Source organism: Rhinopithecus bieti, unplaced genomic scaffold (genome assembly GCF_001698545.2).
Source record: "Rhinopithecus bieti isolate Rb0 unplaced genomic scaffold, ASM169854v2 scaffold_3874, whole genome shotgun sequence".
Taxonomy (NCBI): domain Eukaryota; kingdom Metazoa; phylum Chordata; class Mammalia; order Primates; family Cercopithecidae; genus Rhinopithecus; species Rhinopithecus bieti.
The window spans coordinates 1,742,052-1,763,442 of NW_016804362.1; the positions used below are offsets into that span (position 1 = coordinate 1,742,052).

At 39.1% G+C, this 21,391-nt stretch overlaps 1 protein-coding gene across 1 annotated transcript in view; it reads left to right on the forward strand.

The window, feature by feature from the left end:
• The window catches only part of TPH2 (tryptophan hydroxylase 2), a 94,882-nt gene that overhangs the window by 46,710 nt on the left and 26,781 nt on the right, over positions 1-21,391 (forward strand). The window contains exon 8 of the mRNA XM_017867500.1: positions 10,438-10,564. Coding sequence (XP_017722989.1) covers positions 10,438-10,564 — 127 coding nt within the window. The remainder of the gene's footprint in view (positions 1-10,437; positions 10,565-21,391) is intronic.

Sequence of the window (21,391 nt, forward strand, 5' to 3'; positions counted from 1 at the left end):
CTAAGTAAAGTAAATGAATGTTTTGCTTAACCCTTGCTTATTAGGAAAGCTTGGTTGCTCCTCTCTTGATTGAACAGACGCCTCTCACTAGGTCCATAATGAGAGGAAAAATATGAAGTTTTCTTTCCCAACTTTTCCTCCTTGTTCCCACCTGAGAGGTTCTGGGACTTGGGCCCTGGCTGTTGTTGGTGTTTTTAATATCGGGCCTTGCTGAAGCCATCTCAGCATGGTCTTCCTGCAGAGCTGGGAGGATAAACCAGAGCTTTACGGAGTTTAACCTGCATGCCCACGAGCTGTGTTTAGCTTAAACTTGTTCTTTCCCATAGGACATGCGAGCCTGGTGCCAAGCTTCCTGCTCATCCACCTGGCTTCTTCCATAGCACTATTACCATTTTTGCTGCTCAGGATTGCAGAGCAGCAGTATTACTGGTGATTCTTGGAAAATGGCATGTTCCCAGAAAGCCGGTCCCATCTGGCCTCCCTTTCCTGCTTTGTAACTGGTGCACATACCCTCAGTTTGGTAGCCATCCTCTAACTTAAGGGAAGTCTGGTTTGGGCTATACTGAGGGCCAGTTAAGATGTTAGTGGCCTCAAGACCTGAAAATACTTGAATTCCTTCCATCCTCCAGCATAGATAATCTTGACAGCAACCACAACAGCAGTAGCAACAATACTTTTACTATGAATAACAAACAAACATGTCTACTATATATCAACCGGACACAGGTTTCCTGTTAATAGCACCAGACACTATTTTAAGTGTTATGTATGGATGAACTCACCTAATACTACAATACTTTGAGTTGTTATTATTATTATTCTGAGCTTATAGATGAGGGAATGAGGCACAGAAAGGTTAAATACATTGCCCAAGGTAACATAGCTGGTAAGCACATGAGTCAGGGTTTGAAATTCGGGAGTAACGCCAGCGCCTGTGGGCTTAGCCACTATTTTGTTAATCAGTAACATTAAACGGAAATACTCACAACTTATTTCTATGCTGAAGGTGAATAGCATTTTTGTTGTTGTTGTTGTTTTCCAATGGCACATTTTGTAGAAGGGATTTGAAAAGACTCCTTTTTTTTTTTTTTTTTCTTTCAGACAGAGTCTCACTCTGTTGCCTGGACTGGAGCGCAGTGGTGCGACCTTGGCTCACTGTAACCTCCATCTCCTGGATTCAAGTGATTCTCCTGCCTCAGCCTCCTGAGTAGCTGGGATTATAGGGGGCCACCACTACGACTGGCTAATTTTTGTATTCTTAGTATAAATGAGGTTTTATCATGTTGGTCAGGCTTGTCTCGAACTCCTGTCCTTGTGATCCGCCCACCTTGGCCTCTCAAAGTGCTGGGATTACAGGCGTGAGCCACTGTGCCTGGCCTTGAAAGGGATACTTCCTTACTTTTATTTGGTGACCCTGATTTGCCAGAACCATAAGACTGTTTATGGCTATTATATAGTTTATTGCTGTGCTGCTCCATCCAGTCCTTAGCCCAGCTTCCCGGCTCCTTGGAGGCCCACCCTCTCTTTTGATCTTCACAAGGTCACAGTTGGTCTGCCCCATTTATCAAGAGGAGGAGGCATCTGCTGTCTCACTGGGAAAAAGAAGGGGACAGCACCTCTCTACAGTATTGAGCATATCTTATATGCTAGGCTTTTCTAAGCACTGCAGACCCAAAAATGAACATGGCCTCACCTCTGTCCTGGAGAAATTTACTCCTTCTTAAGTGCTAAAGTACCTTCTGAAAGGGCAGTAATACAGATAGGAGACTGCTGTGTCCTCAGGCAGAAGGACCTGCTTGCCCAGAAATGTAGGCCCCACTCTCAGCTCCCAGTGTGACTGTCAGTAAGCCATTTAACCTCCCTGTGTGAGTGATGATGAAATAACACTTTGATCTTTGGAGAGAAAAAAGCTTTATAAAAATACCAAATAAGTCCACCCTTACTCGGCACCTCTTAAATTCATGTGGAGGGCTAATGTGCATCATAAAATTCCAGTGCGTCCTTACTTACAAGGCCACATTCCTAGACCTGGACTCCCAAGTTTTCAGTCATAATATTGTGTCTAGTTTTGTGAAGTGCCTAAAAGCAAAAATAACCCCTGAGGCTTCTTATAGAGTCTTTTGTCTCAAGAGCTTAAGCATTCTAACAATATACATTCTACTTTTTAGAAATCCTATACATTATTTAAAATGTGCAGTGTGAAACCAAAATTGCATCTAAGTGTCTGCTGGAACCCTGTTTTTGTTCTTTTAGGCTGTTTTCTGTAGTGATTTGGGATAAGACTTCAATGCTTCAGCCACCCTTCTTTTTTTTTTTTTGCCGATTCAAAGCAGGATTCCTTATGTCACTCTCCCCAACCCCTGCACCCAGTTCTGTTTTCCTTGTGTGGAGCCCATAATCCAAAATTAGCACTCAGAAGTACCTGGCGCAAATCAAAATTCATATTCCTTCAGCACTCTGTAGTCAGGGAGAAGTTCATTATGTATTTTCAGGTGTTGAAGACGGAGATGACCAGGGAGAAATTTTTCCAGGAGTATTTGCATTTTTAAATTGCAAGTTCGGAAGAAAAAATCCAAAATGATTGAATTTTATGCAAGAAAGAAGTAATCACTGTTCATACCTCTTTACTACCATGTAGAGAATTAGATCTATGGATGGGCACAGAAGCCACCACAAGAGAGAAGGAAAGAGGGAACAGACATTTCCCAAACACATTCTGTTTGTCTGGCATCATCCTACTCATCTCTATTAGGTCAACAGGATTTTCACCATTTTACAGATGGCAATTCCAAGGTTCAAAGAAGTCAGGTAATTTCCCTAAGGTTACACAACTAGAAAATAGCAAAACCAAGTTCTGGTCCAAAGCCTTTATGTGACACTGGAAATTAGGAAAACCATACTTGAGTTTCACTTGGATTCACTTCTATTTGGAGCAACAGAGCCCCATCATCACCTGGTCTATTCAGGTGAGTTAAAAAAGCAGTTATTGAGCATATCTTATGTGCTAGGGTTTTCTAAGCACTGCAGACCCAAGTATGAGCATGGCCTAATCTCTGTCCTAGAGAAACTTACTCCTTCTTAAGTGATAAAGTACCTTCTCAAAGGACAAAACTTATTCAAGTATGATAGGCTTAGATATAAATACAATTTAATGTAGTGAATAATGATACCTAACTGATGGGAACTAAGATTTTCCATGCATTCTCTTACTACATCGTTTAATAATGTAAGAGATGGCTGGGTGCGGTGGTTCACGCCTGTAATCCCAGCACTTTGGGAGGCCGAGATGGGCAGATCACCTGAGGTCAGGAGTTTGAGACCAGCCTGGCCAACTTGGTAAAACCCCGTCTCTACTAAAAATACAAAAAAAATTAGCTGGGTGTGGTGGCGGGTGCCTGTAATCCCAGTTACTTGGCAGGCTGAGGCAGGAGAATCACTTGAACCCGGGAGGCGGAGCTTGCAGTGAGCCGAGATGGGGCTACTGCACTCCGACCTGGGTGATATGAGGGAAACTGCATCTCAATAAGAGAAAAAATAATGTAAGAGAGAAGAAATCTTACAATCTCCATTTTATAGATGAGAAAACACTATGTCTGTGCTGTCCAATATGGTAAGATGTGGTTACCTACATTTATTAATTAAAATTAAATAAAAGTACACATTTAGTTCTTCAGTAGCACTAGCAACATTTCAAGTGCTCAGTAGACACCTGTGTCAAGTGGCTATTATATTGGATGGTACAGCTATAGAACATTTTTATTGTTGCAGACAGTCCCATTGGACAGTGCTGCTCTAAGTAATTTGCCTACAAAAGAATATGAGAGATGAACTTAAGTCTGACACTAGGGTATATGCTTTTGACTATTGTGTTATATTGCTTTCTTAATTACGCTGAACTTGGAGAGGTGGAGAGAAAGTTAAATATCTCTTATTTCTTCAAGAAATAAGAAATACTTCAGAAATGGTGGGTTTATTAGGTCATGCTTGCATTGCTATAAAAAATACTCGAGACTAGGTAATTTATAAAGAAAAGGGGTTGAATTGGCTCATGGTTCTGCAGGCTGCACAGGAAGCATAGTGGCATCTGTTTCTGGGGAGACCTCAGGAAGCTTCCAGTCATGACGAAAGGCAGAAAGGGAACAGGCACTTCACATGGCGAAAGCAGGAATGAGAGAGAAAGAGTTAGAGGGGGTGTGCCACACACTTTTAAATGACCAGATCTCGGGAGAACTCACTCACTATCCTGAGGACAGCACCAAGAGGATGGTGCTAAATCATTAATGAGAAATCCACTCCTGTGATCCAGTCACCTCCCACCAGGCCCCACCTTCAACATTGGGGATTACATTTTAACATGAGATTTTGGTTGGGTACAAATATCTAAGCTATATCAGTAGGGAGCTAGTGACATAACAAACAGAGTTTCCATTGCAGTCTTTCTGTGGTCCCTCTAAGAACTGGAAATTGTTTCTTTTGATGTATCAGGAAAGTTTGTACTTGCTATTTGATTGCCTTTTTCTGAAACCAGATGGTGACTTTTGCTAGGAGTTATTCTAAGATTATGCCTTGTTTACTTTTAAGCCTCAGTTCCTAATATAGCACCTAGTACAAATAGGCACACAATGAACTAAGTTTTAAGAAAGACAACTATAATATCTGTCAGTCTTAAAAGAATTGTAGTAAAGAAGAGAAACATCAGTGCACGTCCATGTGATTCCTAAGGGAAAAAGCAAAGAAGATTTTCTCCAGGGCAACATCCAGGTGCCCAACTTAAAAAAAAAAAAAAAAAAAGGTGACTTTGTAGCTATACTATGATAGGAATATAAGAAGGAGTGATCATAAGAATTGCCTAAAATCTTATCTGGGTCAGATTTTACAGTATGCTCTTTCAAATCTAAACTAAAGAAACTCTGTATATGGCTCCAAAACAAGCCCTGAGAGAAAGTTGCCTCACTACCAAGTTAATTCCCCTTATCATCTTAGGCAATGAAAGCAAACTAAGTCACCTGTCTGCAATGCATCCCAGTGTGTTATCCCACATTACTTGCATTTACCCACCAAATGTTGTGTGAAAGCCGAAAAACGCACCCTATTTTCTTCCCAGCTCATCCTCCTGCTTCCTTTTATTAATGCAAAGTTTCCACTTCTCCCACTCATCTGCCTTTCCTTCTCTTCATGATTTAGCTAAAGTGTTGGCTTCTGTGTCGTTTAGAGCAAACAAAACCTATAGAAATACGTTTTAAAAGACAGATGTGCAGATTTGGGATGGGAAGCAAACATTGGACGCTTACTCAATGCCTCGTAAAGGCTTTAATTTACAGCAAAATAAAAGGAGTTGTTCAACACGTAGTGCAAGGAGTCAGCTTTGAAAACTGATAAGAGGAGAAAAATGCCAGACTCATTTTGAATTTGAACTTAACAACCAGAACCCTTGTTTCTTCATAGCAAAATGATGGCTACTTTCTTGGACTGAGTTAAGAATTTCCCAGAGACATTTCACTGAGGCTCCTTTGTGGACCTATTTCTGCAGGCTTTAGAATCCCCGTAGCAGGGCTTATCAGAGAAGATTCCAATTTAGAGCAGCAAAAGTTTAGTGTCTGATATCAGCTCTTGCTTTTTTTTTTTTTTTAGTAAAAGGAGACATGATGTTTTACAGTGTTAACACCTTTGAAAGGTCTTGCATTTCCAGTGAACAGAGCACGTTTGTGAAAAGGACTCTAAAAAGCATTATTCAGGCAAAAATGTATCAAAGGGATAGGAGTTAAAAAGAGAAAAGTTTGCTGATGTAGAGATTGGAGGCAGCATGTGCTGACAGGTGCAATTATGGCCAAATAATTGAATCTTTTTGGAGAGATCTGGTGAGATAAGGCAATAGTTGTGAACTCACATCAGAAACCTGTTCATAATTAGATACTCAGGGGTTTGGCTGTGGATGATACAACCAAAGTAGGGATCTCAAACTACTTTATATGCAGGACCCAGTGCAGTGGCATTTGCACTTTGTAAAATAGACTTTAATAGCATAATTTCAGCCCAGCGGACCTTAATTGGTACAGAGGTTAGAGAGAAGGTTTTGCGGTCTGCAGTCTCCTTCAGACTCCCCATAGCCTGGAACCCCTTTCTGCCCCAAAGAGTGGAGGTCACTTCAGCTTCTAAGTCCTCTGGTCTCAGAGAATCTAAAAAATGTAAACTTTTCAAAGTTAATGAATTACTTTTATTAGTAATGTTAAAAATCTTTCCTCTCTGGTTGAAGAGTTTCCAGGCACTTCAATTTCCTTTGTCTACATGTACCTTAGCCAAAGTCAGTGGGATAGAGAACAATATGGTGTTTATTTCTGAGAATGTTTCACCAAAGACATAAAATATAATAACCTTGTTCCTGGTCTTGAAATACAGGTGCTTAAAGCCTTGGCCCCATGACATGCTGTGTCCACACTTTGTTCAGGAATCTGAAGGGAAGGTCTTTCTCAGGGTCTCTGCATGGAAATGGAGCTGAGAAGAGGGCACAAGCTAGCAAAATACAGCATGATCATTTCTACTTGTAATAGAGCAAAGGGTATCTCTGAGCTTCCATTAATAATTCTGCTAGACATCTCGCTTCAGGCTTTCATTCTTAATGAAACAATATAACTTACTCTGCTGTATTGTATGATTCTTTTCTTCCAAATTTATAACTTCTTTTATCCTCTTCTTTGTGTAGTTAGATTACTTTGTCATTGTGATGGTATTAAAGGTTCTTAAGTTGGCTAGTGAGTTATAGGTTTCTGATAATGACATCTTTTTTTTTTTTTGAGATGGAGTCTCGCTCTGTCGCCCAGGCTGGAGTGCAGTGGCCGGATCTCAGCCCACTGCAAGCTCCCCCTCCCGGGTTCACGCCATTCTCCTGCCTCAGCCTCCCGAGTAGCTGGGACTACAGGCGCCGGCCCACCTTGCCTGGCGAAGTGTTTTTTTTTTTTTTTTTTTTTTTTTTTTTTTTTTATAGTAGAGACGGGGTTTCACCGTGTTTAGCCAGGATGATCTCGATCTCCTGACCTTCGTGATCCGCCCGTCTTGCCTCCCCAAAGTGCTGGGATTACAGGCTTGAGCCACCGCGCCCGGCCTAGAGTAATGGACATCTTAACACTCAGGTGATATGCTCCTTTTCTACCATGGATAACTGACTCCTGAATGTCTTTGGATCTCTAGTATTTTCCTAGGTAAGGTAACTTTTCACCTTACCTTCTACCAGTAAGCTTTCGGACTCTATTAGTATCTAAGTAGACAGAAGACTGTCTTTTGGATTGGCCTTCTTCAAGTATTTAACAAGTTCAAAGGTAAATTCCATATTGCACCAAGCATCTAACACCACTGTAGCTTTGACCTACCCTATTCTCTTTTTACGTTATGAAGCATTTAGCACAGTGCCTGGCTCATAGTAAGCATTCACTATAATTGTTACTTTAGTTTCTGCTCACCTTGTTTATGCAATGAGAGAATACTCATCATCTTCAGTATTTTCTTGGAGTTGACGTAGTGCTAATTTAAAATTATTGTTGCCACATCTTCTGCCTGGATCAGTGGGAGCTCTTTAGCATTTACATCATGAGCCACAATGGAGGTTTTCAGATTTTTCCATGGTGGGTTACTTGATCTTAATTCCAATATTGACACAGGCGGCATGACCTTTTAAAAAAATTGATCAGAAGAATGAGTCCATAGGGTCCACTCCCGGCTTAGAAGTATTGGACTTCTAACTGAATCAAATGCACATGGAGAAGGAATTAGTTACCCATCTACCTCTCAGTCACCACCTTTCATTATTCTTCAGTAGCATGATGTAATTTTAGTGGGATTAAACTTGAGCAGCTCTCAATTGCATAATCACATTCAGTTGTAGTTTTAAGTACTGGTTGCTTGAAGCTTGCTAGGAGAGCTCCTAGAGTCATCAGTTATGACAGTGAATCTCAGCCCTGGCTGTGTCTTATTATCACTGGTGAGAGTTTTAAAAAAACGCTCAGGTTTATATCAGGGAGCCTGACTGAATTAGTCTAAGGCAGGGCCTAGTCATTCGGTAGTTTTAAAACGCTCCTCAAGTGATTTGGAAAGTTGAGAAGCATTGAGTTGGAGGAAAAGAGACTTAGGAAATACTGACTACATTTCTTACTTGTGCTAGCTAGCTTGGCTAAACTCTCTTCCTACGGCCTAAGCTATGTACGCCCCAGCCCTTTTCTTGCTTACACCATATCTACAAATTGAAACAACAGAGAGCAGAAAGAGTGTAGGTTTGGAGTTCAAAAAATTTGATTTCGAACCTTGTCTCTGGGCTGGGTGCAGTGGCTCATGCCTATAATTCCAGCACTTTGGGAGGCCAAGGTGGGAGGATCGCTTGAGGTCAGAAGTCCAAGACCAGCCTGGGCAACATCGTGAGGAACCCCCCACCTCCACCCCTGACATTTCTACAAAAAATTAACCAGATGTGGTGGCATGTGCCTGTAGTCCCAACTACTTGAGGGGCTGAGGTGGGAGGATCGCTTGAGCCCATGAGGTCCAGGCTGCGATGAGCTGTGATTGCACTACTGCACTCTAGCCTGGGCAACAAAGGGAGACCCTGATTAAACAAAAAAGAATTGTCTCTGTCTTTGCTAAAAGTGTGGAAGCTTAGGAAAAGATTCTTAGATTTACTAAATTTTAGCTTCCTCATTTGTTAAATTGGAATAATAAAGCTTCTCTTATTTGTATTTGTTATTCCTTTATAAAACATGTAAGGAAAGATTCAGTTACCAATGTGACTTGAAAACATTTAGCACATTACCTAGTACATGGTAGGAGCTCAGTATATTCTCTCTCTCTTCTTTGTTTTTCATTTCTTCATATGTAAAATGAAGGGCTTGGATTACATTTAAATGCCCCATACCCTGAAATCCAGGGCATCTGCTTCTTTGCCATAAGCAATGCGATTGAAGAATAACCACCTCATATTCCTTTTTTTTAAAAAAACAAATTCAGTTCAGTTCATGTACAAAAAAGGAAGTTATTGACACAGTTGACAAGGGATGAATTTGGAGTTTGTTTCAGTATCCTGTCCACTATTCTCAATTGGCTGCCCTTTCAACCTGCTCTCTATGAAGTAACTGGCCAAGGTTGGGGATATGGTTTGGGTTGTGGGAATAAGATTTTTTGATTGAGTGATTGAGTGATGCTATCTATTTTATGTGGGCATCAATCTTGGTCCTTGACCATTATTCATTTGCTTCAACTGTGTGACCATCCAACATACTTTATAATTGTAATAATGGTAGCACCTGGTATTTGTATTCTAGCACCTATTTGAAGTGATAGATTTCAGAGGGGTACAAGTGAAATCAAAAATATCTTTTAATTACTACCTAGGTAATTGGTGTTTTTTTTCGGTCAGTAATTTAAAATATTCCTGCATCTCAATCCATTCCCAGACAACCACAGGGGAATTCATTCCATTACAGCTTGGTATCATGGAACAGTTCATTATTCCTGGCAATGACTCAGGAAGGCATCTGCCTTGTATTGTTGTGAAAGATACCTGTCTTTTGCCCACTTATCTGGCTCCAAATGAAAGCTCAGACAAATGAGAGGGGTTCCAGGCTTCTATTATTACCTAGTTCAGGCTAACCAAAGCAGAGAACTGGGAGATTCTTATAGTGTGTTATCACAAGAAAGTTGCTTATATTAGAGGTATAAATCATCTACTGGAAAAGCTACTTTGATGATGATGACAATAGAATCCTCTGTCGTTACCCATTGCCTGGCAAAGTGTTACAGAGTTGCAGTGCAACTTAAGGGTTAACAGCAAAAGTTTAAAAATCATGACAAATTGGATTCCAATTTTGCCTTCCTCACTATCTATAGCAAGAAACAGCAATTTTTTTTTTCTGTAAAGGGTCAGCTAGTTAATTATTTTGGCCCTATGATCTCAGTCACAACTACTCAACTCTGCAGTGTGGTCAAAAGCAGCCACAGGTAATACACAAGTGAATGGGCATGGCTATATTCAAGTCAAACTTTTTTTACAAAAACAGGCAATGGAACAGATTTGGACCATGGCGTTGTTTTCCTATCCCTGATCTACAGGATCCTGTGCTAACAAGTTACTTCAATTCTCTAAGGTTATTTTGAGAATAAAAGATACAATGCATACAACAAAACACTTACCATGTACTTGGCATATAGTAAGAGCTTGAAAATGGTAGTTGCTTTTATGTTATTAAAATATTGTATATCATATGTTTTAAGTGCTGTTGATTATGAGATGCACTGGGATTTCAGACATATTAAAATGATTAAAAAGTCCAAGCATTGATAAACTATAGTAACTAATTAATTATAGTGGCAAAGTCTTATTTAGGATTTTAAGTCTTGTTCTACCAGTGGTAATTTAAAGCTTCTTATACAGCATATCTTTGTGATGTCTTTTTTTGTCAGAGACACATGCCATGAACTCTTGGGACATGTTCCACTGCTTGCGGATCCTAAGTTTGCTCAGTTTTCACAAGAAATAGGTCTGGCGTCTCTGGGAGCATCAGATGAAGATGTTCAGAAACTAGCCACGGTGAGTTCATTTTCAACTTAAAACCAGTTCTATTTATGTCCATTTGTAAGATAAAGAAAGCTTCAGGGTTATTGACTGTGAATTTTAGGTAAATTTTCTGGAGAAAGCATGGTGAACTTACCTTTTCCTGTGTTGTATTCTTTTGAAGCACAATGAGTTCTCAGCTTATTGACCACCAAAACATTTGTATTTTATCATTCTTGTTCAGGAGTCAGCTAGAGATAAAGGGCTAGATAGTAAACATATTAGGTTTGTGGGTCGTAAAGTCTCTGTCAGAATTACTCAGCTCAGCCACTGTAGTATGAAAGCAGCCACAGACAACAAAAAAGTAAATAAATGAGTGTGACTGTGTCCCAATAAAACTTTATTTATAAAAGCTGGTGGTGGGCCAGATTTATCCTGTGTGCTGTGGTTTGCTGACCCTCACAGAAATATTAGTAACAGTAAAAGGCATACATTTATAATAAAGTAGGGGTTGCACCTGAAACTATCTCTGATTATTCTAGATGGTTGTAGTCAGACATAATTTGAGTCAACAACCAGTAAGACACCCAGGCTCAACAATTATTCTAAGTACAAAGCCAGAAAAAGATTTAATGGATGTTATAGTATCTTTCTAAAACTGAAGTTCTTCTGAAAACAAGCAATATGAGAGGAAAGGTCTAATGTTGGCTGCTACCTTTAAGATGCTGAAGGACCAGATCTAGCATGCTCATATGCCTTACCCCAGCTCCATTTCTAAGGGCCCAGGAAGAGAAAAAGCAGTTTTAGCCAACCCATTACCTACAGGGACCAGTCAGTTAGCTTAGTGAGCAAAACCACCAGGGGATGAAAAATGCATTCTTAAATTGTATGTAGTCAGCACAGGTACACAACAGTGGCATATTTGATATGCAGGAATATTCTTCATTTCCGCTCAGAAATAAGTTTTCTCCTAGATTTCTTAAAAACACACAGACCTTTCAGTACATCTTTTGTTTCCTACTTTTGATAAAGATATAGGAACTGGGAAATATTTCTCAACTAAAAGTTAAATAGCAATGCAGAAGCCATGGCAAGGACCTCTGGGGTCAGTATGGAGATGAATAAGCTCTGGTGGTGGCTGTGGTGGACGAGGGACAGCGTATCTCTTGTATAGTAGGTTCTCAGCTTCTACCGCTTGTTGCCAGAGGTGGGATGCAGGACTTTGTGTTGCTAGAAATCTCCTAAATTTTTTTAGAGACTGGCAATCTAGATTTCTAAATGAAATGTAATGATTTTTAAATGTTGGATTATTTAAAAAAATCCCACCATTATGAGCTGAAGAAAATATATTTGTAGACTGAATCTAGATCTTGACTTCCAATGTGTAATTTCTGGTATAAGGATTGTATCTCATGTATATTGGCTATCCATCATGATATAATAAATTATCTCAAAGCTTAGTGGCTTAAAACAACAAACATCTGTTATATCATAATTTCTATGGTTGGAAATTTGAAAGCAGCTTAGCTGAGTGGTTCTGACTCAGGGACTTTCAGGAGGTTGTAGTCAAGATGCTGGCTGGGCCTGTAATTGTCTGAAGGTTTGGGAATTGGCTTCCAAAATGGCTCACTCATGTGGCTATTGGCAGGAGGCCTCAGTTCCTCACTGTGTGGGCCTCTCCTTAGGCTACTTATGACATGGCCACTGGCATCCTCCACAAGTGATGAGAGAGAGTGAGAGCAAGGAGAAAACTGTGATGTCTTTTGTGGCTTGATCAGATGCTGTTCACATTGACCATATTCTGTTCATTAGAAGGGACTCATTTCCGCCCACACTCAACTGGAGTGGAATTAGTTTTCACCATTTGGAAAAAGGATTGGCAAAGTATTTGTGGATATATTTTAAAACCACCATGTCATGAGTTGTTTAGTTCTGAAACCTTGGTTCTGGTTTTAAATGCCTTGTTTTGGAACCTTTTCTGTGCCTTTCAGACTTGCCTTGACATTTTCTGGTTTTATTCTTTGACTCCCTTGCACCTATACCCTTGATCACGGAGCAAGATATATTGCTCACTTGTCTGACTTTGAATAGCCATAAACTGATACTCGATGGCCAGGCTGTGTGGAGCTGACTTGTGTGCGTGTGTGTGTGTGCATGTGTGCATATGAACATGTGCATCCAAATAGAGGAGAAGAAGAAAGGCAGGAGTTTATGGATGTAAATGTAGGTGGATCCTCGTGAGTGCTGTTAATCCTTTTTTTTGTTTTATTTTTATTATTATTATTATTTTTGAGACAGAGTCTCCCTCTTTTGCCCAGGCTGGAGTGCAGTGGTGTAATCTCGACTCACTGCAAGCTCCACCCTCCAGGTTCATGCCACTCTCCTGTCTCAGCCTCCTGAGTAGCTGGGACTACAGGTGCCCGCTACCATGCCTGACTAATTTTTTTTTTGTATTTTTAGTAGAGATAGGGTTTCACCATGTTAGCCAGGATGGTCTCGATCTCCTGACCTCGTGATCGACCTGCCTCGGCCTCTCAAAGTGCTGGGATTACAGGCGTGAGCCACCGCGCCCAGCCTGTTAATCTTTTTTTTTTTTTTTTAAAAAGCAGTAACATGAATACTGTTTTATTGTCCTTTATTTTTACAGTCCATCAAATTATGATTAATTAATTCCATCATTCAAATTATATTTATAAGGAATATGACATTGTCCTCCCCACTTTTTGGAAAATTATAGCTTATATTGACAAAACAGATTTTTTAGAGGAAGTTTGTACTGAATCTTTAAAGATGAGAAAAGATAGTCAAGTGGGGAAGAGTGAAAGAGGGAATAGAGGAATAGTTTCAGTCAGAACAATCTCTCTGGTTTGGCAGGGCTGTGCTCCTTTATGGGGCTCTGGGGATGATCCGTTTGGTTGCTTTTTCCACCTTCTTGAGGCGGTCTTCGTTCTTTGGCTCATGGCTTTCTTCATTCCTCTTTAAAGCCAGCAACGCTGCATCTCTTCGATCTTGTTTCTGTCGTCTCTCTCTCTCACTGACCAAGACTGAGAAAGGTCCTGTGCTTCTAAGGGCTTCTATGATTAGATTGGGCCTACCTGGATCATTTATGACAATCTTCCCATCTCTCTATGTGTGGCCATCATCAACATCTGCAAAGGTAACAAATTCACAGGTTCTGGGGATTAGGGCATCAAAATCTTTATAGGATCATTATTCTTTGTTTCTACTTTTACACTTTCTGGAAAAAACGAATACTCATACCTTGAAATCTATTTTAGTAGGCCAGCAAATTTGTAGGATGAGTAAGTTTTCTTTAGGAGCTTACATTCCTTAGGATAATTCCAATACTCTTGGCCTTGGGTTGCTTGAGCTCTAACAGCTAAAAAACACTTCCATCTGGTAGAGAACATTAGGCCATTAATCATGTTTCCCCATCTCTCTTTCTCTCCCTCTCTCTTTTGTTGGCCTGTCCTTTCCCTGAAATGTACCTGCTTTTTTACAAAAGCCAATTTAAGCTACCAGGTATTCTTTAAATGGCTAAAGGATCCTAGGTACCATGAGGTAGGGACAGGGAAAAAAAAAGAGCTGGTAGTTTCTTCAAGAAACTCACAGTCTAGTACTCCAAAATACAAAAAGCCCAGAGTCAGTATTCTTTTTTATTTAAATACATGAGTAGTTATGTAGAAGAAATGGATTTAGCTGAATATTCATCGTGTGTGAGTGGGTTCTGAGTTCAGTGTTGGAGGCTGGGCTTCAGGATAGGGGGCAGGAGCCGGAAGAGATGCTCTTCTCTGTATAGGTCATGGGTAGGAAGGATCAAGTGTCCACCAAGGAGGCCAACCTACCTGCAGTCTTATGATGATTTCGAAAGCTTAAAAAAAAGTGTAAACTTGCAAAGGACTTAACATAAACACTTTAAATGCAGTGAAGAATTTGGGATGGAATAGGGTTGGGTGTTTGCCTCACCATGGTTTTGCCTGATTCACTCATTTCTCTTTTCTTGATATTGCTTGAGCTCCCACCCCAACTCACTCTGACTTTCTCTCTCTCATGAACCTTTCAGTTCCAAATTTTCCCAATTCTATAGACTGCCCATTTACTTCAAATAGTGTTTTGGAGACCAAAGAGAAATTTGGAAGGCTTTTTCTGTATTATGTGGAGAGTATGGAGGAGGCTAAGGGAGATTGTTCCTGAGATGATACTAAAACTGCTATTGACTTCAAGAGTCGCATACCATCCATCAGTTAAAAACAAAGTGAATAGAAAATTGCCAGAAGATAGTCTTGGGGAAACACACACACACACACACACACACACACACACACACACACACACAGATTCCAACCAGGCAATTTCAAAGTAAGCCCTGGCATAAATAACCTGTTGGATACCATGCATATTAATGAACCTCAAGCCATATACTGAAACTAGAAGGCAAATTTAATGACCCACTTACAGAAACAAAAAGTTTAAGAGCTCAGGTCTTACTGGCAGGGATAAAAAGTCCATGGCAGGGGGATAGTGGTAGCTAGCAAGGCCAGAGGAGAAATAGAGGTATTATTAGCTGATTTTCTCAAAGTTGTTGACATTAAGTCTTCTGAAGAAGTAGAGGAAAATGAGCAATGAGATGTACCAAAGGAGAAAAATCTATAGAGAGGACAAATGGAAAGCCATGGAAATCACTATTTATGCAGAACAATGAGACAGGCCATATTACTCTTTGACTCTAGGTGAGATTTATATTATTAATGACTCTGTTTCTATAGTGCTTGTTTTTCCTTGTTTAGTGAATTTAAGCACTTAGGAAAAAGAGAGTCATGCCTAGTGAAAGCAGACACATAATAACTTTCTGTGATGTACTATCAACAAATCCGTCTAAAGAAGAAAACAACCTCCACTAGGATTAATCGGCAACGCCAAACTCTTTGTCCAAAGCAGGTTTTGAACTTCTTGGTCTGGTTTTCCAAGGTACTAGACTATATTGCCTCTAGGTACTCTATCTCCTTGCTATATTTCTATAGAATATTTATTTTGACATTTTAATAGTGCTCAGTTTTGAGAATAAAGCTATCTCTGCTGTTTAATAGGGGCAATGGTTTCTATGCCCCGAGAACCATTTAAATTAACTCTTTTGTATCTGAAGAAATTGATGACAATACTTAGAAAATATATTTCAAGTGCATTGTTATACATGTAAATAAATTGCCCTCTGATGGATAATAAATAAGACCACTGGTTGTGGCAGCATTACTCTTTTCATATTCATCATAGCTGTCCAAGGTCTGTGTGTGATAGATATGCAAAAATGCAAAAATATTCCTAATAAAGGCTGCTTAGAGTGTGTGATACTTTTGAGACCAGCTATTTACCACTGTAGCACTCGTGGAAGTGAATTTAATAGATTAGTGTGTATGTTAGGAGTGGTAAACTTCAATGTTACTTCAGTGGCCAGCTAGGTAGCACACACGTGTGAAATAGCCTGATATAAGAAAATCAGGAGTATTAGAGCATGTGGACAACTGGAGAATATATATTATGCTAAAGGGCTTCAAATTCAAAAACTGAAACAAGACAAAATGTTCTTTGGCTGCAAGTGGTGTCTGCAAAAAGCTGAAACAGAACTACAGGCTGTCAATTCTCTGTCCTTATATCTACAGTTAAATTCTAACTTAGACTATACCATCCTTGAGGGACAAGCCCATACTAGATTCTTCTTTATATCACATTGTACATTCTCAATTACTGTTTTCTGGACAGCACAATATTTTTCCTAAGACAGCTATTACAGTGTTCAGTAGAGGTAAGTATCTTATTGCAGTTGAGAGGTGACTGCTTTTGAGTTATAACTTTAAACCTGTTACAAACAACGACTCTCATACATATGCACTGAACATGTGTCAAATATTTATTTAAAACCCATTAATGAGGGAAAAGCAGGATGGTAAATCTAGTTCAAAGAAGAATTTGAGGAACTAAGAATATATTGTCACTGAAGGAAAGAATCTTGAAATAAGATGCAAAATGGTTAATGTTCTGCAGGGCAATAAAACTATAACCTTGAGATTATCTTTTCTACTGGGCAGAAATTATTTGCATGTCTAGTGGATAAAATAATTTGCAATTTATCGATCTTCACAAATTAACGTTGAACTTTACAGTTTGCGGACCCTAATAAATAGGAAGTCAGACAAAGATTATATCCCTTGGATCAGTGCTTCTCAAACTGTGGTGTATATGAAGTAAACTGAGGATCGTGTTAAAATGCAGATTCTGATAGAGTGGGTCTGGAGTGAGGCCTGAGACTTGGCACATGACAGATCTCACAATGATGCTGATGCTGCAGGTTCAAGGACCACACTTTGGTAGCAGGAAATGTGAGTGACATTTTAGACATGTGGATCCATTAGACAATAGGAGAGTATGTCTTTCAAAAGGCACATAGTAATCTTTCATCCTTATTTCCATATTTTGCCTGATTTTCTAACAACTGGATGAACAGGATATCACCAGATAAATATCATGAAGTATGAAATGAATGTATTTATGACTTATTCAAGCCCTGTAAATAGACCTTTGCATCTATGAGAGCCACGTCATTGCTTCTGTTTTGTGTCTCTGCTCTCATCCTCTTCTGTCTGCTGTTTTTCCATATGACTTACATTATTTGTTTTTATACAAATACACAAACAGAAATTTACTGATCAGATGAATTTAGGAACTACTCCCTGAAATATATTGATTTCCCTTCCCCCAAATGTTAGAAAATGTAAAGGGGCATCTTTTGTCAAACAGTACAACCCATCCTATGATGCAGATGGCTTCAATTCAGTCTATTCATTTCTCATATCATAAAGGCATTTGAAACAGACAAAGCTGTGAATCATCTGTAGGGGAAAGCAATCAGTATGAATACACCACAGATGTTTCCAAAGCAGAATAAATCGGCCTCTGGCCCAGTTGGAAGTTTTCCTCCACAAAAGTTTTAGGTGATCCATTCAGTTCTGTCAACCCTGAAACATGTTTACCTTCACTTTCTGATTGAAGGATTTCTGTTACTGGGTCTTGGTAATGCTGATGAGAGGAGTCTTGGCTAAGGGTAATGAGGGAATAAGGAGTCTTTCCCAGAACCGGTTCCTGGAATGTTAGCCTTATGGCCTTATGAAATGGTATTATGAGTTCTGTAAAAGGAGGGACCCATGGGCAAATGTATTTGGACAGCACTAGCTTAAATAAACAGCTTTGTGTTTTTTTTTTTTTTTTTGAGACAGAGTTCTCTCTTCTTGCCCAGGCCAAAGTGCAATGGCGCAACCTCAGCTCACTGTAACCTCCACCACCGGGTTCAAGCGATTTTCCTGCCTCAACCCCCCAAGTAGATGGGATTGCAGGCATGTGCCACTGCGCCTGGCTAATTTTTATATTTGTAGTAGAGATGGAGTTTCGCCATGTTGGCCAGGCTGGTCTCGAACTCCTAACCTCAGGTGATCCATCCACCTTGGCCTCCCAAAGTGCTGGGATTACAAACTTCTTAGAACCTTTAATAACATAATATGTGGAGTGAATCTCCCAAAGTGATAAAAACTTATTTTTCTAAACTTACCATATCTCCTCCATTCGAAGGTGCCATTGGTTGTAAAACATAGTGTTAATTTAATAGTGGCTTTTTTTTTTAGAAGGAAAAAGATTCAGCTAGCAAAATTTTGATATTGTAAGATGAAGCTCCATTTTGGAAATGTTAAAGTATAAAAAAAGTAAACTTGAGAATCGTTGGTCAAAGGGTACAAAGTTTTAGATAGATAGAAGGAATAGGTTTTGAGGTCTATTGCACAGAAGGGTGACTATAGTCAATAATAATGTATATTTCAAAATAACTAAGAGAGTAACTTTCAAATGTTTCACCATAAAAATAATAGGTAGATAAGTGAGATAAATGGACATGTTAATTAACTTGATTTAATCATGCCACGTCACATACAAATATCAAAACATCACATTGCATCCCATAAATATATACAACCATGATTTGTCAATCAAAATAATATTAGAAAAAGATAAATGCCATGCAAAGAGAGTCTGGCTGTTTTTACTCCCAGCTGACAAAGAAAGGGTGGCCAGTGCTTACAGTTATAAGCAAAACCACAGATGTCACTAGATGAGCGATGGGGAGAGAGACAGAGACAGAGAAAGAGAGAAGGGGAAGAGAAAGAGACAGCGAGAGACAGACAGAGAAAATGAGAATACACTGTAATCGTAAATTAGAATTTGGTTCTTTATCTGACCAGGAAAAGGGTGGAAGAACCGTGGTACATCTGAGCTCTGATAATGGCAAGGGTAGAACCCTAAACATTTAGATACTGATTGCTATGGAGTGCACTTGACAAGTAATACAAATCTTAGAAACAAAACAAAACAAAAAAGAAAGAAAATACATTATATAGTCACAGTGGTCTCTTTTTATGAAATGCATATTAGCATCCCAAGCTTTTAGTATTCCAATAAACACATTTTAGGAGGTATGAATCTAGAATGTATTTTGAAAGGGTGAAATTCATTGTGAACCTGACCAGACCGTCAGCTATTTTATTTTATTTTATTTTATTTTATTTTATTTTATTTTATTTTTTGCAGGAAAGAAGTGTCAAGAAATTAATAATACAGGGTTCTGTTTCTACTTTCCTTGATTAAAACAAATAATTTGTTTGTTCCAGGTAAAAGAATTTGCATTGATTGGGGCTTTTGGTCATCATGAATCAGGTGTATTTGAATTTTCAGGATAACCGGTACTTTCTCATGCTGAGAGTTGTAATGAAATGTACCGTCAGTCAGTCTTAAACTGATAATCAACTATAATTTATATTAGGAGTGTAATTATAAAGGTAACCTTAGTTTATAAATTGCTAATTAATATTTTCCTGCCTGCTGAGGATATTAACTTGTTTCCTGGTCCCTCTTGTCTTTGCCTACCTGGCTGGGGATGGGGAATCTTTGGATGCTAAAAGACTTATGCACAGCTGTAGTTCTTTCTGAACATGGATGACATTAAAAATGACCACTTTAGTATCTCTACAGAAAGCTTGAAATAAGCCTCAGGCTTATTTATTCCATGTAGAGTCTTTGAACTAGTTCAGCTGTTTGGATCATTTGATACAAAGCTGACAAAGGGCTGGGAGGAATGCACTTTTATACATTCTTAATTGAGATGTTTGTGTGGATGATCAGTTTGTGTGTTATTTCTAAGAGTAACTTAATTAAAAGTTAATAATATCTATTCCAAGTCATTACTTTCACTTTTATGTCTGCTGTGCATATAGAAGGGTAGTAGCATCTTGCAAGAAGCACTCGAATTCTTTAACTAGTCACATAGACTTTGACTTCTGTCCTTTTTCAGTATTTTCACCACTACCTTTTCTTGGTCTTTTTCTACCTGGGTGCTCTACCACACTTCCTGCTGACTAATTCTCTCCTGAGAACTTTGATATTGTAGCCCAGGCTGTTTTGTTCTACTCATATGTGCATGTTTCCCTTATTATATTTGTTGTTGCCATTAGGAGGTGTTTGCAATCTATTTATATTGTGATGAGAACACCACAGTCATCTGGAATTGGAAAAACAAACAGGAGCTCTGCATTGCCCACTATGTTCAGAAACAAATGCATTTGCAATCTGGAATAGTTATATATTTTTGCAACTCAAGTCTTTCTTTGTTATTTAGAACTGTGTGCTAAGGGCTCTCAGAGAGGCCATCATATAACTGCCAGTCATGAGAACAAAAGCAAAGCACAATCCTATTTCTAGCATATTTGACAAACTCCATAAAGATAGGACTACCTTGCGTAAACCCTTTATTCTCTGGTCTCATGCTGCTGAGTTGGGTGCTGAAACCCACCATTCTCTGCCACACACTTCATTTTTGTCCGTGCTAGAAAACACTTGATGTCAACAGCTGGGCATCTCTCAGCACTCATCTGAAGCTCGAGAAGGATGCTATTCGGGCATGTTTGATGCTGCAGTATGTGTGTGGTGCAATGCTGGTGAACAAGCAATCTGAACTTGAAGTTAGCCCAGCTGGGTTTTAAGTGTTTAGATTTCGTTACTTGCCTAACCTTGCTGCTCATGCTTAGGCACAAAGCCCAACAAATTATATTGTCATCTTTCAAATGAAGATTATTCTTCTACCGCCCCGAGTCTGAATAAGGAAGGAGTAAAGAGATGCGCATACTTTAGTGATGTACAATGCACATATCTACATCATACCCAGCGTCTGGAAATACTTTCTTCTCACACTTACCTAAAAAATTCTTAAACTGCATCGAAGGAGTTGTGCTTATTGGATTATATAATTTTAACAGCTCAATTTTAAGTCCGTCCAATTCCTAGTTCTCCCATAATTTTCTGAAAGTCCTGACATTTAGCCTTCTTACTTTTTTCTTTCTCAAGTAAGCTAGAATACATTCATCAAGCACAGAAGATTTCTGCAGTCATTTCAGTTTCCATAAAGATGTACAAAAGAAAGAGTTTTCTAGTTTAACTACAATGGAGTAGGCTCTCAAAATCTTAGACTTGTATTAACAGAAATATCTGTGGTGTAATTCCATTTCTAGCAAAAGCAGAAAGAAGATGGTTGGGATTTTTTTATGAGCTAGAATAGCAGAGGTAATGTTATATCAAACTATAGGGATTTAATTACCCCATTCCACAAATGTAGTTTTCAAATAAAGGAGTCAAAAGGATTTCTAAAGCTATTCTTCTGAACTGTGATATAAAAACCCAGAATACATTTAGTAGATGTAAAATGTATTACTGTACATTATGAGCCACCACCATGAATGGTATCACAATAAGAAACACGACATGAGATTGAACACA